This window comes from Blennius ocellaris (assembly GCF_963422515.1).
Source record: "Blennius ocellaris genome assembly, contig: SCAFFOLD_86, whole genome shotgun sequence".
In the NCBI taxonomy this organism is placed as follows: Eukaryota; Metazoa; Chordata; class Actinopteri; order Blenniiformes; family Blenniidae; genus Blennius; species Blennius ocellaris.
In genome coordinates this window covers 127,155-141,086 of record NW_027661851.1, presented here as the reverse complement: position 1 = coordinate 141,086, position 13,932 = coordinate 127,155, and the positions used below count along the sequence as shown (strand labels likewise).

General features: G+C 51.0%; 3 protein-coding genes across 3 annotated transcripts in view; 1 reads left to right on the top strand and 2 right to left on the bottom strand.

Annotated features, from left to right (window-relative positions):
* LOC308148726 (synaptophysin-like) overlaps nucleotides 1–3,068 on the bottom strand; it is a gene marked incomplete at its 5' end in the record, with an annotated part of 9,511 nt that extends 6,443 nt beyond the window's left edge. Inside the window, one exon of the mRNA XM_080522231.1 lies at nucleotides 3,033–3,068. Coding sequence (XP_080378357.1) covers nucleotides 3,033–3,068 — 36 coding nt within the window. The remainder of the gene's footprint in view (nucleotides 1–3,032) is intronic.
* A 207-nt stretch (nucleotides 3,069–3,275) lies between these two features.
* LOC308148721 (uncharacterized protein) lies at nucleotides 3,276–5,566 on the bottom strand. The gene is made up of 2 exons (XM_080522226.1): nucleotides 5,348–5,566; nucleotides 3,276–4,896 (listed from the first exon to the last, which is right to left on the bottom strand). Exons 1-2 carry the CDS (start codon nucleotides 5,517–5,519, stop codon nucleotides 3,821–3,823), a joined length of 1,248 nt encoding a protein of 415 aa, XP_080378352.1. The 5' UTR covers nucleotides 5,520–5,566; the 3' UTR covers nucleotides 3,276–3,820.
* A 247-nt stretch (nucleotides 5,567–5,813) lies between these two features.
* On the top strand, nucleotides 5,814–7,910 carry LOC308148725 (uncharacterized protein; the record flags this gene model as incomplete). Its single annotated transcript, XM_080522230.1, has 2 exons — nucleotides 5,814–6,047; nucleotides 7,099–7,910. Exons 1-2 carry the CDS (start codon nucleotides 5,876–5,878, stop codon nucleotides 7,908–7,910), a joined length of 984 nt encoding a protein of 327 aa, XP_080378356.1. The 5' UTR covers nucleotides 5,814–5,875.
* Between the last annotated feature and the right edge of the window lie 6,022 nt (nucleotides 7,911–13,932).

Here is a 13,932-nt window from a genome sequence, read left to right as displayed (position 1 = left end):
GAGGAGGAGGAGGAGGAGGAAGAGGAGGAGGAGGAAGAGGAAGAGGAGGAGGAGGAAGAGGAGGAGGAGGAGAAGAGGAGGAGGAAGAGGAGGAGGAGGAGGAGGAGGAGGAAGAGGAGGAGGAGGAAGAGGAAGAGGAGGAGGAGGAGGAGGAGGAAGAGGAGGAGGAAGAGGAAGAGGAGGAAGAGGAGGAGGAGGAAGAGGAGGAGGAAGAGGAGGACGAGGAGGAGCAGGAGGAGGAGGAGGAGGAGGAGGAAGAGGAGGAGGAGGAAGAGGAGGAGGAAGAGGAGGAGGAGGAGGAGGAGGAGGAAGAGGAGGAGGAAGAGGAGGAGGAAGAGGAGGAGAACACAGGAAGATGAGCAAACGAGGAGAACGACACACCTTCAGGTGTTCAACGATTCACAACAACCTCGTTTACACGTTTTTATGTTTAAATAACAACATTCTGAAAATGATGCAGTTTCATGTTGGGCCACTAGTTGGTGGTGTTTTAGTATTGAAAGCACACACACACACACACACACACACACACACACACACACACACACACACACACACACACACACACACACACAGTAGAGAACAATACACCAAGTTGGATTATTATTACAGTGACTGTCAAAATAAAAGCACCAAGTCCAGGAGAACAAGGACTGGGAGTCGTGACACTGAGGAAACTGTTCTGATGGGCTCTACTGAGCATGTGCAGAACTACTGGTTCCTACTGAGCATGTGCAGAGGAACAAGATACCGTCTACTGAGACAGAGTGTTTTTGAAAAGCTCCACCTTGGGAGCAGTTTTTAAAAGAAGCGCCGTTGTGACGGAGGAAAAGCCCACAAGGTTCTTTTTCACTTGTAAACACTCCAGATGTGGAACATCAGCACATGGTGGATCTGAACCTGACAGAACAGCTTCATCGTTCATTTATTAGTACAACAAACACCTTCATTCAAACGTCAAAACACAAACAAACACGTTGGTTTGACACATTAAAGCCTCAACAAGCAGGAAATGACGAATCTCTGTTTCTAATCTGCCTTTTGATGTTTGGAGGTTCTGGAACAACATGGTCATGTCAACAACAACAGGAGAGAGGAGGCCCTCCTCCTCCTCCTCCTCCTCCTCCTCCTCCGGCTGCCATTTTACACACACACACACACACACACACACACACACACACACACACACACACACACACACACACACACACACACACACACACACACACAGAGCATCACCGTCAGATCCGCGGATGAGGAGAAATTAAAAAATAGAAATATATGAACGTCTCCGGTGCTCAGACCCTCCTCTCCCCCCCCCCTCCTCCTCCCCCCTCCCCCCCCACCCCCCCACGTCGCCCGACGTCGGAATCAAACCCGCCAACAGAACCGCCGGCGGGCCGCACCGAACCCACCCCGAACGCACCCCACGGTCGGGTGGAGGTTAAGGGTGGAGGCTGATGGTGATGGAGGAGCGACGGTACCTGATTTACGACGTCCATCCTGCTGCCTGCTGAACGGAGAGAGAGATGGAGGAGGGGGAGGAGGGAGGGGAGGAGAGGAGGGAGGGGAGGGGGGGAGGAGGAGGGAGGAGGGAGGGGGGGGAGGAGGAGGAGGGGGGGAGGGGGGAGGGGAGGAGGAGGGGAGGGGGGAGAGGAGGGGAGGGGAGAGGAGGGGAGGAGGGAGGGGGGGGGAGGAGGAGGAGGAGGAGGGGAGGAGGGAGGAGGGAGGGGGGGAGGAGGAGGAGGAGGGGAGGGGGAGGAGGGAGGGGAGGGGGGAGGAGGGGAGGAGGAGGGGAGGGGGGGGAGGAGGGAGGGGGGAGGAGGAGGGGAGGGAGGGGAGGGGGGGAGGAGGAGGAGGTGCACGTGTCATTTATTGTGGATTTGCTATCAGATCGTCACAACTGAAGCTTTAAGACCAAAATAATAAACATTCAATGTTAAACAATCAAATGTATTTCAAGGAGGTTCAAAGACTTTAGGTTCACTTTACTTCCAGATGAAAGAACGTGAAACAGTTACATCATAAAAGACATAAATCAAAGCTTTTCAAAGAAATATGTCAATATTTTCAATTATATACATATTTTCCAAGAAATGAAATTAAAAATGTAACTTTTCAAAGAAATATATAAATATTTTCCAAGATATAAAAAAAAATACATTAAAGCTTTACAAAGAAATAGTTTTTCAATTAAATAAGTATTTTCGAAATACAAAAGAAATAAACTAAAGCTTAACAAAGAAATAAAAGAAACACATGAAAGCAGTGATGAAGACTCCAGGTTCTAAGGTTCTAAGGTTCTAAGGTGGTTTTGTTTCTCAAACCAACTCGTCTGCTGCTTCTCAGCTCAGAACAAGTTCAGGCGTCGTCGAGACATGAAGGACGATTCAAGTCAATGAGAGGAGGAGGTGGGACGTCCTGGGAGGACGGAGACTGGACTGGACTGGACTGGACTGGACTGGACCTGGACCTGGACCTGGACTAGACTAGACTAGACTAGACTAGACTAGACTAGACTAGACTGGACTGGACTGGACTGGATGAGACTGGACTGTACTGAACTAGACTGGACTGGACTGGGCTGGACTGGACCTGGACTAGACTAGACTAGACTGGACTGGACTGAACTAGACTGAACTGGACTGGACTGCATGAGACTGGACTGGACTGAACTAGACTGGACTGGACTGAACTAGACTGGACTGGATGAGACTAGACTGGACTGGACTGGACTGAACTAGACTGGACTGGATGAGACTGAACTAGACTGGACTGGATGAGACTAGACTGGACTGGACTGGACTGAACTAGACTGGACTGGATGAGACTAGACTGGACTGGACTGAACTAGACTGGACTGGATGAGACTAGACTGGACTGGATGAGACTAGACTGGACTGGATGAGACTAAACTGGACTGGACTGAACTAGACTGGACTGGACTGAACTAGACTGGACTGGATGAGACTAGACTGGACTGGATGAGACTGAACTAGACTGGACTAGACCAGACCAGACCAGAGCCTCACTGACAGGTAAAGGAGCCACATGGCGGCGGCGGCCATCTTGGCTCCGGTTTCATCAGTTTTAAAGACTCTTGTTGGGCTGCAGGTTCAACTTCTAAAATATCAAAACAAAAATATAGAAACACTTTTGTTGTTTGACACAAAATATGTTCAGAAGCCAAATCTTCATTTTATCCTCAAAGAAGAAACGTGCAGGTTTACAGACTGTTTTTATTTCTTGCTCAAACATCAGATGTACAAGCAGCAAATTGAAGGAACATTTCACGACGTCGTCGCCCAATAAAATCCCAGAAACCTTCAGATTCATCGATTGTGAACCTGAAAGAGACGAACAATCAAACCTCCACCTTTGTTTCTCACATCAAATTACAGTTGTGCTTCTTAATTCTTAATCTTAAATCATGTAAATAAGAATAAATAAGACTTTCAGACATTCAGCCAAAGACAATCGGAAACGTCGTCATGACAACAGAACAAACAGGAATTTCTCAACAGGTTACGACTGAACACGTCACCATAGATCAGACCTAGCAAGCAAACAAACAAACAAACAAACAAACAAACAGCCGCTGGCAGTCAAAGTAAAACACAAAGGTGAAGGTTTTCGTTTTAACTTGTTTAAACGTGTTGAGGAAGCGTGAATAAGAGCGGCCGCCGGCCTCGCCAAGTCCAAACGTACAACTTTAACCTCCAGTCGGAAAAACGTCACCATGGAAACCAGTTTGACTTCCTTCAAGACGTTTCTTCACTGTTTTCATTCCATTTGTCTTGAACTTTCATTTTTCACAACCTCACTCGTGTGTCTTCACCTTCACCGGGGGCGGGGCCGGGCGCGTTGCCGGGGGCGGGGCCGAGCGCGTTGCCGGGGGCGGGGCCGAGCGCGTTGCCGTGGGCGGGGCCGGCTGTGTTGCCGTGGGCGGGGCCGGGTGCGTTGCCGTGGGCGGGGCCGGGTGCGTTGCCATGTGCCGCAGCAAAGTGTCTTGTACACTAAAACTTTTACCGCAGGCGACGCACGTGAACGGCCTCTCACCCGTGTGCACCACGGCGTGTTTGTACAGCGCCGACGACGTGCTGAAGCCCTTCCCGCAGGTGTTGCAGAGGAAAGGCTTCTCACCTGTGTGGGTCCTCATGTGGACCAGCAGGTAATTCCTGTACTTGTAACTCTTGCCACACGTCTGGCAGAAGAAGGGCCTGTCGTCGGCGTGGCTCCTCAGGTGCACCAGCAGGTTGCCGCGCTCGCCGAAACGCTTGCCGCACGCGTCGCAGGCGTGCGGCTTCTCACCTCTGTGTATCTTCAGATGGCTCAAATAGGAGCTTTTGTGTTTGAAGCCTTTGTTGCAGCTCTCACAGAAATGAGGTTTCTCATCCGAGTGAATGATCATGTGGTTCTTCAGGTGGTGCTTCTGATTGAACCTCTTGCCACACGTTACACACGAGTGTGGCTTCTCACCTGTGTGGATCCTGTGATGCAGCAGCATCTGGGAAACACACCTGAAGGTTTTCCCACAGACGCCACATGGCAAACACTTGTGATGCGGCTGCGCTTCGCCCGGCTCCGCCGGCTCCTCGTCCTCCCGGCAGGCGGGACGTCTGGCGCCGGAGTTCGACTCGTAGTTTCTTGTCTTCCGTCGTCTCCGAGGTCGACCGGCAGCGGAGCCGCGAGGGCGGGGCGGCCCGGGGCCCGGCGCCGGACGCTCGGCCGACGGCCCCATGAAGACGTCGGCCTCCTCCTTCAGCGCCACCGGGCCGTCCTCCAGCTCCTCCAGCTCCTCCTCCAGGTCCTCCTCCAGGTCCTCCTGGGCCAGACTGAAGCTGGGCTCCTGGTCTCTGAGACGCTCCTCCTCACCAAGGTGATGCTTGGCGTCTTCTGGACGGACAAACACCACAAATTCACTCATGGTCATTTCAGGAACGTTTCAATACTCACTTGATGTGAAGACTCTTTAAAAAAGCCTCCTAACTCCTTTCCTAACTCCTAACTCCTCTAAGAAGCCTCCTAACTCCTTTCCTAACTCCTCTAGGAAGCCTCCTAACTCCTCTCTATACAAACACCGTGGCTCCATCCGGATGATGCAGGAAAGAAGATGGATGAATGGATTACATTACTTTCCTTTGGATTACTTCCTGGTTTTGGCCTTGCGGCACAGTGACGTCATATGGAAGGAAATCCAGCGTGTTAACGTGGATTTTACTTTCTAAACTGCAGGAAGTGGTGAGTGGCTGAACGTTCACTCAGGTGAGAAGCCACCTTCAGCATCGTGACTTTAAAAACAGCCGGAAACAGACGCGTTCACGTGTTCACGGCCACTTTTCCAGACCTGTTGTGAGACACTTGACCTGCGGTCCCCAGCGGCTCCGCAGCAGCTTCCGCTGCCGGTCGATCTCCTCCTCGTACTGGACGATAGTTTGTTGAAACACGGAGAATATTTCTCCAGCAGCAGCAGTTAGTCGCTCGTTGATAAAGTCTCTCAAAGTCTCCGCTGAACTCATTGTTGCTGCAGAGCAAAGGTTTCCTCTGAGACTCAACGTTCTGCTGCTTCTTCTTCTTCTCTCGCTGCTCTGGAGGATCCACAAACAGCTCAGCTTCATACCGACCCCTGCTGGACACTGCGGGAACTGCAGGTTGTTGACGTTTGTTGACAGAACCCGGACTGATTCAACCTGCAGTTCCCCCAGTGTCCAGCAGGGGTCGGCCTGAAGCTGAACGCTGTTTGTGGATCCTCCAGAGAAGCGAGAGAAGAAGAAGCAGAGGACGAAAAAGAAGCAGACGAAGAAGAAGAAGAAGCTGTGGAGGCAGTTTGAAGCTTGTTGTGTCTCACAAAGGAAACCTTTGCTCTGCAGCAACAATGAGTTCAGCGGAGACTTTGAGAGACTTTATCAACGAGCGACTAACTGCTGCTGCTGGAGAAATATTCTCCGTGTTTCAACAAACTATCGTCCAGTACGAGGAGGAGATCGACCGGCAGCGGAAGCTGCTGCGGAGCCGCTGGGGACCGCAGGTCAAGTGTCTCACAACAGGTCTGTCCCGCAGCCAGTCAGTCAGTCAGTCAGTCAGTCAGTCAGTCGGTTCTCAGTGGAACATCGATTCGGAGCATCGATGTTCCATCGCGCCGTTTTCACGCGGAGTTCGAACTGGCATTGTGACGTCACGCGTCGGCGCGCGCGGACGGCAGGAGGATCAATAAACTCGTCACTTCATTCATCCGCCGAGTTGCACAAAGACAGTTTTTCATTAAAGAACAACATCCGCGTTCAGAAACATTTGATTTCCAGGCCATTCAAAACAACAAAACAACGTTTCACTGGACGAGGACGTTTTTTGACGTTTGGTGCAAAAGAACAAAGTCAACGGAAAGTCAAGGAGTCAAGATAAATGGTTATAGAGTAATAATAAATATATAATAATATATAATAATACAAATCAATAAATAACAATAAGTATGTCCACAAGTAAGGTGACTAAGTTCCAGGGGTCGAAATATACTAATACTTTATTAAAATCCCTCTGGTATCGTTACCAGTATCGGTTCTGATTACTGATACTGGTATCAACACCAGAATCCAGTCTGATACTGGTATCGATACCAGTATCAGACCTAGTACTGGTATCAATACCAGTACTAGGTCTGATACTGGTATTGATACCACAATCGAGCCTGATACTGGTATCGATGCCAGAATCGGTTCTTATTACTGGTACTGGTATCGATACCAGAATAGAGCCTGATACTGGTATCGATACCAGAATCGGTTCTTATTACTGGTACTGGTATCGATACCAGAATCGGTTCTTATTACTGGTACTGGTATCGATACCAGAATAGAGCCTGATACTGGTATCGATACCAGAATCGGTTCTTATTACTGGTACTGGTATCGATACCAGAATAGAGCCTGATACTGGTATCAATACCAGAATCGGTTCTTATTACTGGTACTGGTATCGATACCAGAATAGAGCCTGATACTGGTATCGATACCAGTATCGGTGCATCCCTGTGTCTACAATCCTTTTCAGAATGTCTTCCAGTTGTTTCCTGGTTGTGCTAACAGCGTCTCTGTCTTGCAGCTAGCCCTCAGCAGGGCGCCGCCCAGGAACAAGCTCCGCCCTCTCCAGTGTTCAAAGTGGAACAGGAGGAGGCGGAGCTGACGCAGCTGGACTTCCCCCCGGAGGACGTCTGCGCCGCCCAGGACGACCAGCTGCCTCCGCTCAAACAGGAAACGGACCCGTGCGGCTTGACGACGTCCGCCGACACGAGCAGCGACCACGGCGAAGCCGAGCCGGACCCGGAGGAGCTGCTCTCTGACCACGCCCACTCTGACCACGCCCACCCGGAGCACCTCCTCTCTGACCACGCCCACCCGGAGCACCTCCTCTCTGACCACGCCCACTCTGACCACTCCCCCTCCGCCGCCGACCAGGAGCGGCTGCTGCACGCCGACGCTAACCTGATCCTGGACGTGGAGCCGCGGCCCGGCCGGCGGCGGCGCCGCGCCGGCAGCCCTCGGCCGCCGGACAGGCGGAAGAGAGGCTACAAGTGTGGCTTCTGCGGGAAGCCCTTCAAGTGCGTGTCCAAGATGCTGCAGCACCACAGGATCCACACGGGCGAGAAGCCGTACTCCTGCCAGATGTGCGACAAGACGTTCCGGCGGCAGCACCACCTGGTCATACACATGAGAACCCACACGGGCGAGAAGCCGTACTCCTGCCAGGTGTGCGGCAAGACGTTCCGGCGGCAGCACCACCTGCTGGGCCACACCAAGACCCACCAGGGCGAGAAGCCGGGTCACATCTGTAACACCTGCGGCAGGAGCTACGCCCACTACGTGGCGCTCAAGAAACACCAGCTCAGCCACTCGGGGGACGACTTGCAGACTTGAAGACGTCAGTCTGGGCTTGTTTCCCTCCGGGCGCCGCTAGGTGGCGTCGCTAGGAGGCGCCGCTAGGTGGTGCCGCTAGGCGGCGTCGCTAGGTGGCGCCGCTACGTGGTGCCGCTACGTGGTGCCGCTACGTGGTGCCGCTACGTGGTGCCGCTAGGCGGCGTCGCTAGGTTGGCGCTGCTAGGTGGTGCCGCTAGGCGGCGTTGCTAGGAGGTGGCGCTAGGCGGCGCCGCTGCGTGGCGTCGCTAGGAGGCGGCGTCGCTAGGAGGCGTCGCTAGGCGGTGCTGCTAGGCGGCGTCGCTAGGTGGTGTCGCTAGGTGGCGTCGCTAGGTGGTGCTGCTAGGCGGCGTCGCTAGGTGGTGCCGCTAGGTGGCGTCGCTAGGTGGTGCTGCTAGGCGGCGTCGCTAGGTGGTGCTGCTAGGCGGCGTCGCTAGGTGGTGCCGCTAGGTGGTGCCGCTAGGCGGCGTCGCTAGGTGGTGCTGCTAGGTGGCGTCGCTAGGTGGTGCTGCTAGGCGGCGTCGCTAGGTGGTGCTGCTAGGCGGCGTCGCTAGGTGGTGCTGCTAGGCGGCGTCGCTAGAGCGAGTCTTCTCAGTTTAGTGTCTCTAGAAACACTCGCCTGTAATCTTAGTGTCTTTACTTGAGTAAAGGCGGGGAACTTTTAGAAAGTAGAGCTCGCCTATGATTCAATAGGTCATTCTGCTGAATGAGGTTGTTTGTTTGTTTGTTTTTTTAAGAACAATAAAGTTATTTTAATAATTTTTCTTGTGTACAACTTGGACTTTCAAACTCCAGAGATAACTACAGAGGTAACTACAGGGGTAACTACAGGGGTAACTCCAGAGATAACTACAGGGGTAACTCCAGAGGTAACTACAGGGGTAACTCCAGAGGTAACTACAGGGGTAACTCCAGAGGTAACTACAGGGGTAACTCCAGAGGTAACTACAGGGGTAACTCCAGAGATAACTACAGGGGTAACTCCAGAGGTAACTACAGGGGTAACTCCAGAGGTAACGCCAGAGGTAACTACAGGGGTAACTCCAGAGGTAACTACAGGGGTAACTCCAGAGATAACTACAGGGGTAACTCCAGAGGTAACTACAGGGGTAACTCCAGAGGTAACTACAGGGGTAACTCCAGAGGTAACTACAGGGGTAACTCCAGAGGTAACTACAGGGGTAACTCCAGAGGTAACTACAGGGGTAACTCCAGAGATAACTACAGGGGTAACTCCAGAGGTAACTACAGGGGTAACTCCAGAGGTAACGCCAGAGGTAACTCCAGAGGTAACTACAGGGGTAACTCCAGGGGTAACTCCAGAGGTAACTACAGGGGTAACTACAGGGGTAACTCCAGAGGTAACTACAGGGGTAACTCCAGAGGTAACTACAGGGGTAACTCCAGAGGTAACTCCAGAGATAACTACAGGGGTAACTCCAGAGGTAACGCCAGAGGTAACTCCAGAGGTAACTACAGGGGTAACTCCAGAGATAACTACAGGGGTAACTCCAGAGGTAACTACAGGGGTAACTCCAGAGGTAACTACAGAGGTAACTACAGAGGTAACGCCAGAGGTAACTCCAGAGGTAACTACAGAGGTAACGCCAGAGGTAACTCCAGAGGTAACTACAGAGGTAACTCCAGAGGTAACTACAGGGGTAACTGCAGAGGTAACTCCAGAGGTAACTCCAGAGGTAACTACAGGGGTAACTCCAGAGATAACTACAGGGGTAACTCCAGAGGTAACTACAGGGGTAACTCCAGAGGTAACTACAGAGGTAACTCCAGAGGTAACTACAGAGGTAACGCCAGAGATAACTACAGAGGTAACTACAGAGGTAACTCCAAAGGTAACGCCAGAGGTAACTACAGAGGTAACTCCAGAGGTAACTACAGGGGTAACTACAGAGGTAACGCCAGAGATAACTACAGAGGTAACTACAGAGGTAACTCCAGAGGTAACTACAGGGGTAACTACAGAGGTAACTCCAGAGATAACTACAGGGGTAACTACAGAGGTAACGCCAGAGATAACTACAGAGGTAACTCCAGCAGGCCCGCCCCTCCCTACACGCAGAACACGCGCTGTGCGTAGGGCCCCGCGATCCATGGGGGCCCAATTTTGCGCAAGTGAATTGAATTTCCCTCGGGATCAATAAAGTATCATCATTCTCTGCAAATGCGCAAAGGATGCGCTGCATTTTGCTGAGAGGCGCGTAGAACCACCAAGTCATCCTGAGGCAGGAGAGAGAGAGAGAGAGAGAGAGAGAAAAGAGATGAAAGCGCGAAGCATCACCATCTGACCAATCAGCAGTCAGACGGGCCGGCAGGCAGTTGTTTACAGGTAGAGAGAGAGAGAGAGTAGAGAGAGAGAGAGAGTAGAGAGAGAGAGAAAAAAGAGATGAAAGCGCGAAGTATCACCATCTGACCAATCAGCAGTCAGACGGGCCTGCAGGCAGTTGTTTACAGGTAGAGAGAGAGAGAGAGAGAGAGAGAGAGAGAGAGAGAGTAGAGAGAGAAAAGAGATGAAAGCGCGAAGCATCACCATCTGACCAATCAGCAGTCAGACGGGCCGGCAGGCAGTTGTTTACAGGTAGAGAGAGAGAGAGAGAGAGAGAGAGAGAGAGAGAGAGAGAGAGAGAGCGAGAAAAGAGATGAAAGCGCGAAGCATCACCATCTGACCAATCAGCAGTCAGACGGGCCGGCAGGCAGTTGTTTACAGGTAGAGAGAGAGAGAGAGAGAGAGAGAGAGAGAGAAAAGAGATGAAAGCGCGAAGCATCACCATCTGACCAATCAGCAGTCAGACGGGCCGGCAGGCAGTTGTTTACAGGTAGAGAGAGAGAGAGAGAGAGAGAGAGAGAGAGAGAGAGAGAGCGAGAAAAGAGATGAAAGCGCGAAGCATCACCATCTGACCAATCAGCAGTCAGACGGGCCGGCAGGCAGTTGTTTACAGGTAGAGAGAGAGAGAGAGAGAGAGAGAGAGAGAGAGAGAGAGAGAGAGAGAGAGAGAGAGAGAGAGAGAGAGAGATGGCTTCCAAACGTCAATACAATAATAATAGTAATAATAATGATAATATTTATTATTATGTTATTGGAAGGGGGCCGCCAAAATAAAATCCTGCTTAGGGCCCCCACTTGGCCAGGGGCGGCCCTGAACTCCAGAGATAACTCCAGAGGTAACTCCAGAGGTATCTACAGAGGTAACTCCAGAGGTAACTCCAGAGGTAACTACAGGGGTAACTCCAGAGGTAACTCCAGAGGTAACTCCAGAGGTAACTACAGGGGTAACTCCAGAGGTAACTCCAGAGGTAACTACAGGGGTAACTCCAGAGGTAACTCCAGAGGTAACTCCAGAGATAACTACAGGGGTAACTCCAGAGGTAACTCCAGAGATAACTCCAGAGATAACTCCAGAGGTAACTCCAGAGGTAACTCCAGAGGTAACTACAGAGGTAACTCCAGAGGTAACTCCAGAGGTAACTACAGAGGTAACTACAGGGGTAACTCCAGAGGTAACTACAGAGGTAACTCCAGAGGTAACTACAGGGGTAACTCCAGAGGTAACTCCAGAGGTAAATACAGAGGTAACTCCAGAGGTAAATACAGAGGTAACTCCAGAGGTAACTCCAGAGGTAACTCCAGAGGTAACTACAGAGGTAACTACAGGGGTAACTCCAGAGGTAACTCCAGAGGTAACTACAGGGGTAACTCCAGAGGTAACTCCAGAGGTAACTCCAGAGGTAACTACAGGGGTAACTCCAGAGGTAACTCCACAGGTAACTCCAGAGGTAACTACAGGGGTAACTCCAGAGATAACTACAGGGGTAACTCCAGAGATAACTACAGGGGTAACTCCAGAGGTAACTCCAGAGGTAACTACAGGGGTAACTCCAGAGGTAACTCCAGAGGTAACTCCAGAGGTAACTACAGGGGTAACTCCAGAGGTAACTCCAGAGGTAAATACAGAGGTAACTACAGAGGTAACTCCAGAGGTAACTCCAGAGGTAAATACAGAGGTAACTCCAGAGGTAAATACAGGGGTAACTCCAGAGGTAACTCCAGAGGTAACTACAGGGGTAACTCCAGAGGTAACTCCACAGGTAACTCCAGAGGTAACTACAGGGGTAACTCCAGAGGTAACTCCAGAGGTAACTAGAGGGGTAACTCCAGAGGTAACTAGAGGGGTAACTCCAGAGGTAACTCCACAGGTAACTCCAGAGGTAACTCCACAGGTAACTCCAGAGGTAACTCCAGAGGTAACTAGAGGGGTAACTACAGAGATAACTACAGGGGTAACTCCAGAGGTAACTACAGAGGTAACTCCAGAGATAACTACAGAGGTAAATACAGAGGTAACTACAGGGGTAACTACAGAGGTAACTCCAGAGATAACTACAGGGGTAAATACAGAGGTAACTCCAGAGATAACTACAGAGGTAACTCCAGAGATAACTACAGGGGTAACTACAGAGGTAACTACAGAGGTAACTCCAGAGATAACTACAGGGGTAACTCCAGAGGTAACTACAGAGGTAACTCCAGAGGTAACTACAGGGGTAACTCCAGAGATAACTACAGAGGTAAATACAGAGGTAACTACAGGGGTAACTACAGAGGTAACTACAGAGATAACTACAGAGGTAAATACAGAGATAACTACAGAGGTAACTCCAGAGGTAACTACAGAGGTAACTCCAGAGGTAACTACAGGGGTAACTCCAGAGATAACTACAGAGGTAAATACAGAGGTAACTACAGGGGTAACTACAGAGGTAACTACAGAGATAACTACAGAGGTAAATACAGAGGTAACTACAGGGGTAACTACAGAGGTAACTACAGAGATAACTACAGAGGTAACTCCAGAGATAACTACAGAGGTAACTCCAGAGATAACTACAGGGGTAACTCCAGAGGTAACTACAGAGGTAACTCCAGAGGTAACTAGAGGGGTAACTCCAGAGATCCCCCCCCCCCCAGCTGTGCACACGGCGCCCTGCGCCCCCTCTGGCCTCCACCGGGACTGCATGTGGGAACTTTTTTTTTTTTTTTTTGCACTTCACCTGCGAAGCGGCACATTGTGCGGCTCTGCCGCCGCAGCGCGGCTCCCAGTGGACGGTGACGTGGCAGCGCCGCACCGAGCGGCCGGAGTGACGTCACGCTACGAAGGAGCCTCTGACGTGTTTGTGTGCAAAGCGCGGTGGATGTGAGTACAAACTTCACGGCTCATGAAAAACAGCGAACATTTTCATTGACTGGTGAAAAAAAAGCCCGGATGCTCCGGACAGGACGTAAAAAGTGGACGTGTCCGGGCCGAAGAGGACGTTCGGTCGCCCTGGAAGATGATAAACCAACGAGCTTAACGTTAGCATTAGCATCACGGAGCGTTACGTCACAGTGCACGTGAGCACGTCGCCTGGTTCACGTTCTTCCCGTCGGGTTGAGGTCCGGAGACCCGGGACAGGTTCTGTAGGTCTTGATGAGACGAACAGGTGAGTTTCGGTTTGATCTTTACCACGTTACAACATTCCTGTGGTGGCGGTCTGTGTGTTTTGGGGGCCATTTTACTTTTCCCAGGTGGCGCTATGGAACACTTTTTGGCACTCTGAGGGTTAATTTTTTTTTTTTTTTACATTGATGACGTCATCTCCCAGCCAGCCAATAGCGGCTCTCCGGACTGAGTTTGCAGCACAGTGCTTCCAAGTACTGGTGAAGTCATTTGAGAGATGAAAGGGCTTTCATCTTTTCCCAGTGAATAGGCTTTTGTATAATTTTATACTTTTAACCTCACATTTAAATTCAAAAGCGGACAGAGAACATTTGCGACTTTTGTAGTTCGCACCTGATTTTACAAAGAGAATCCACGCTCAAACTAAACGATCAACACGAATACATTACTGGGAAAAGAATCAACGATCTATACTTTTACAAACAGTAAGCTGGATTTTCTAATGATTAATTCAGAGTTAAAGTTTGTTGATCGGGTCAAACATCAGAATGGCTTCTAAATCACTACTGGCT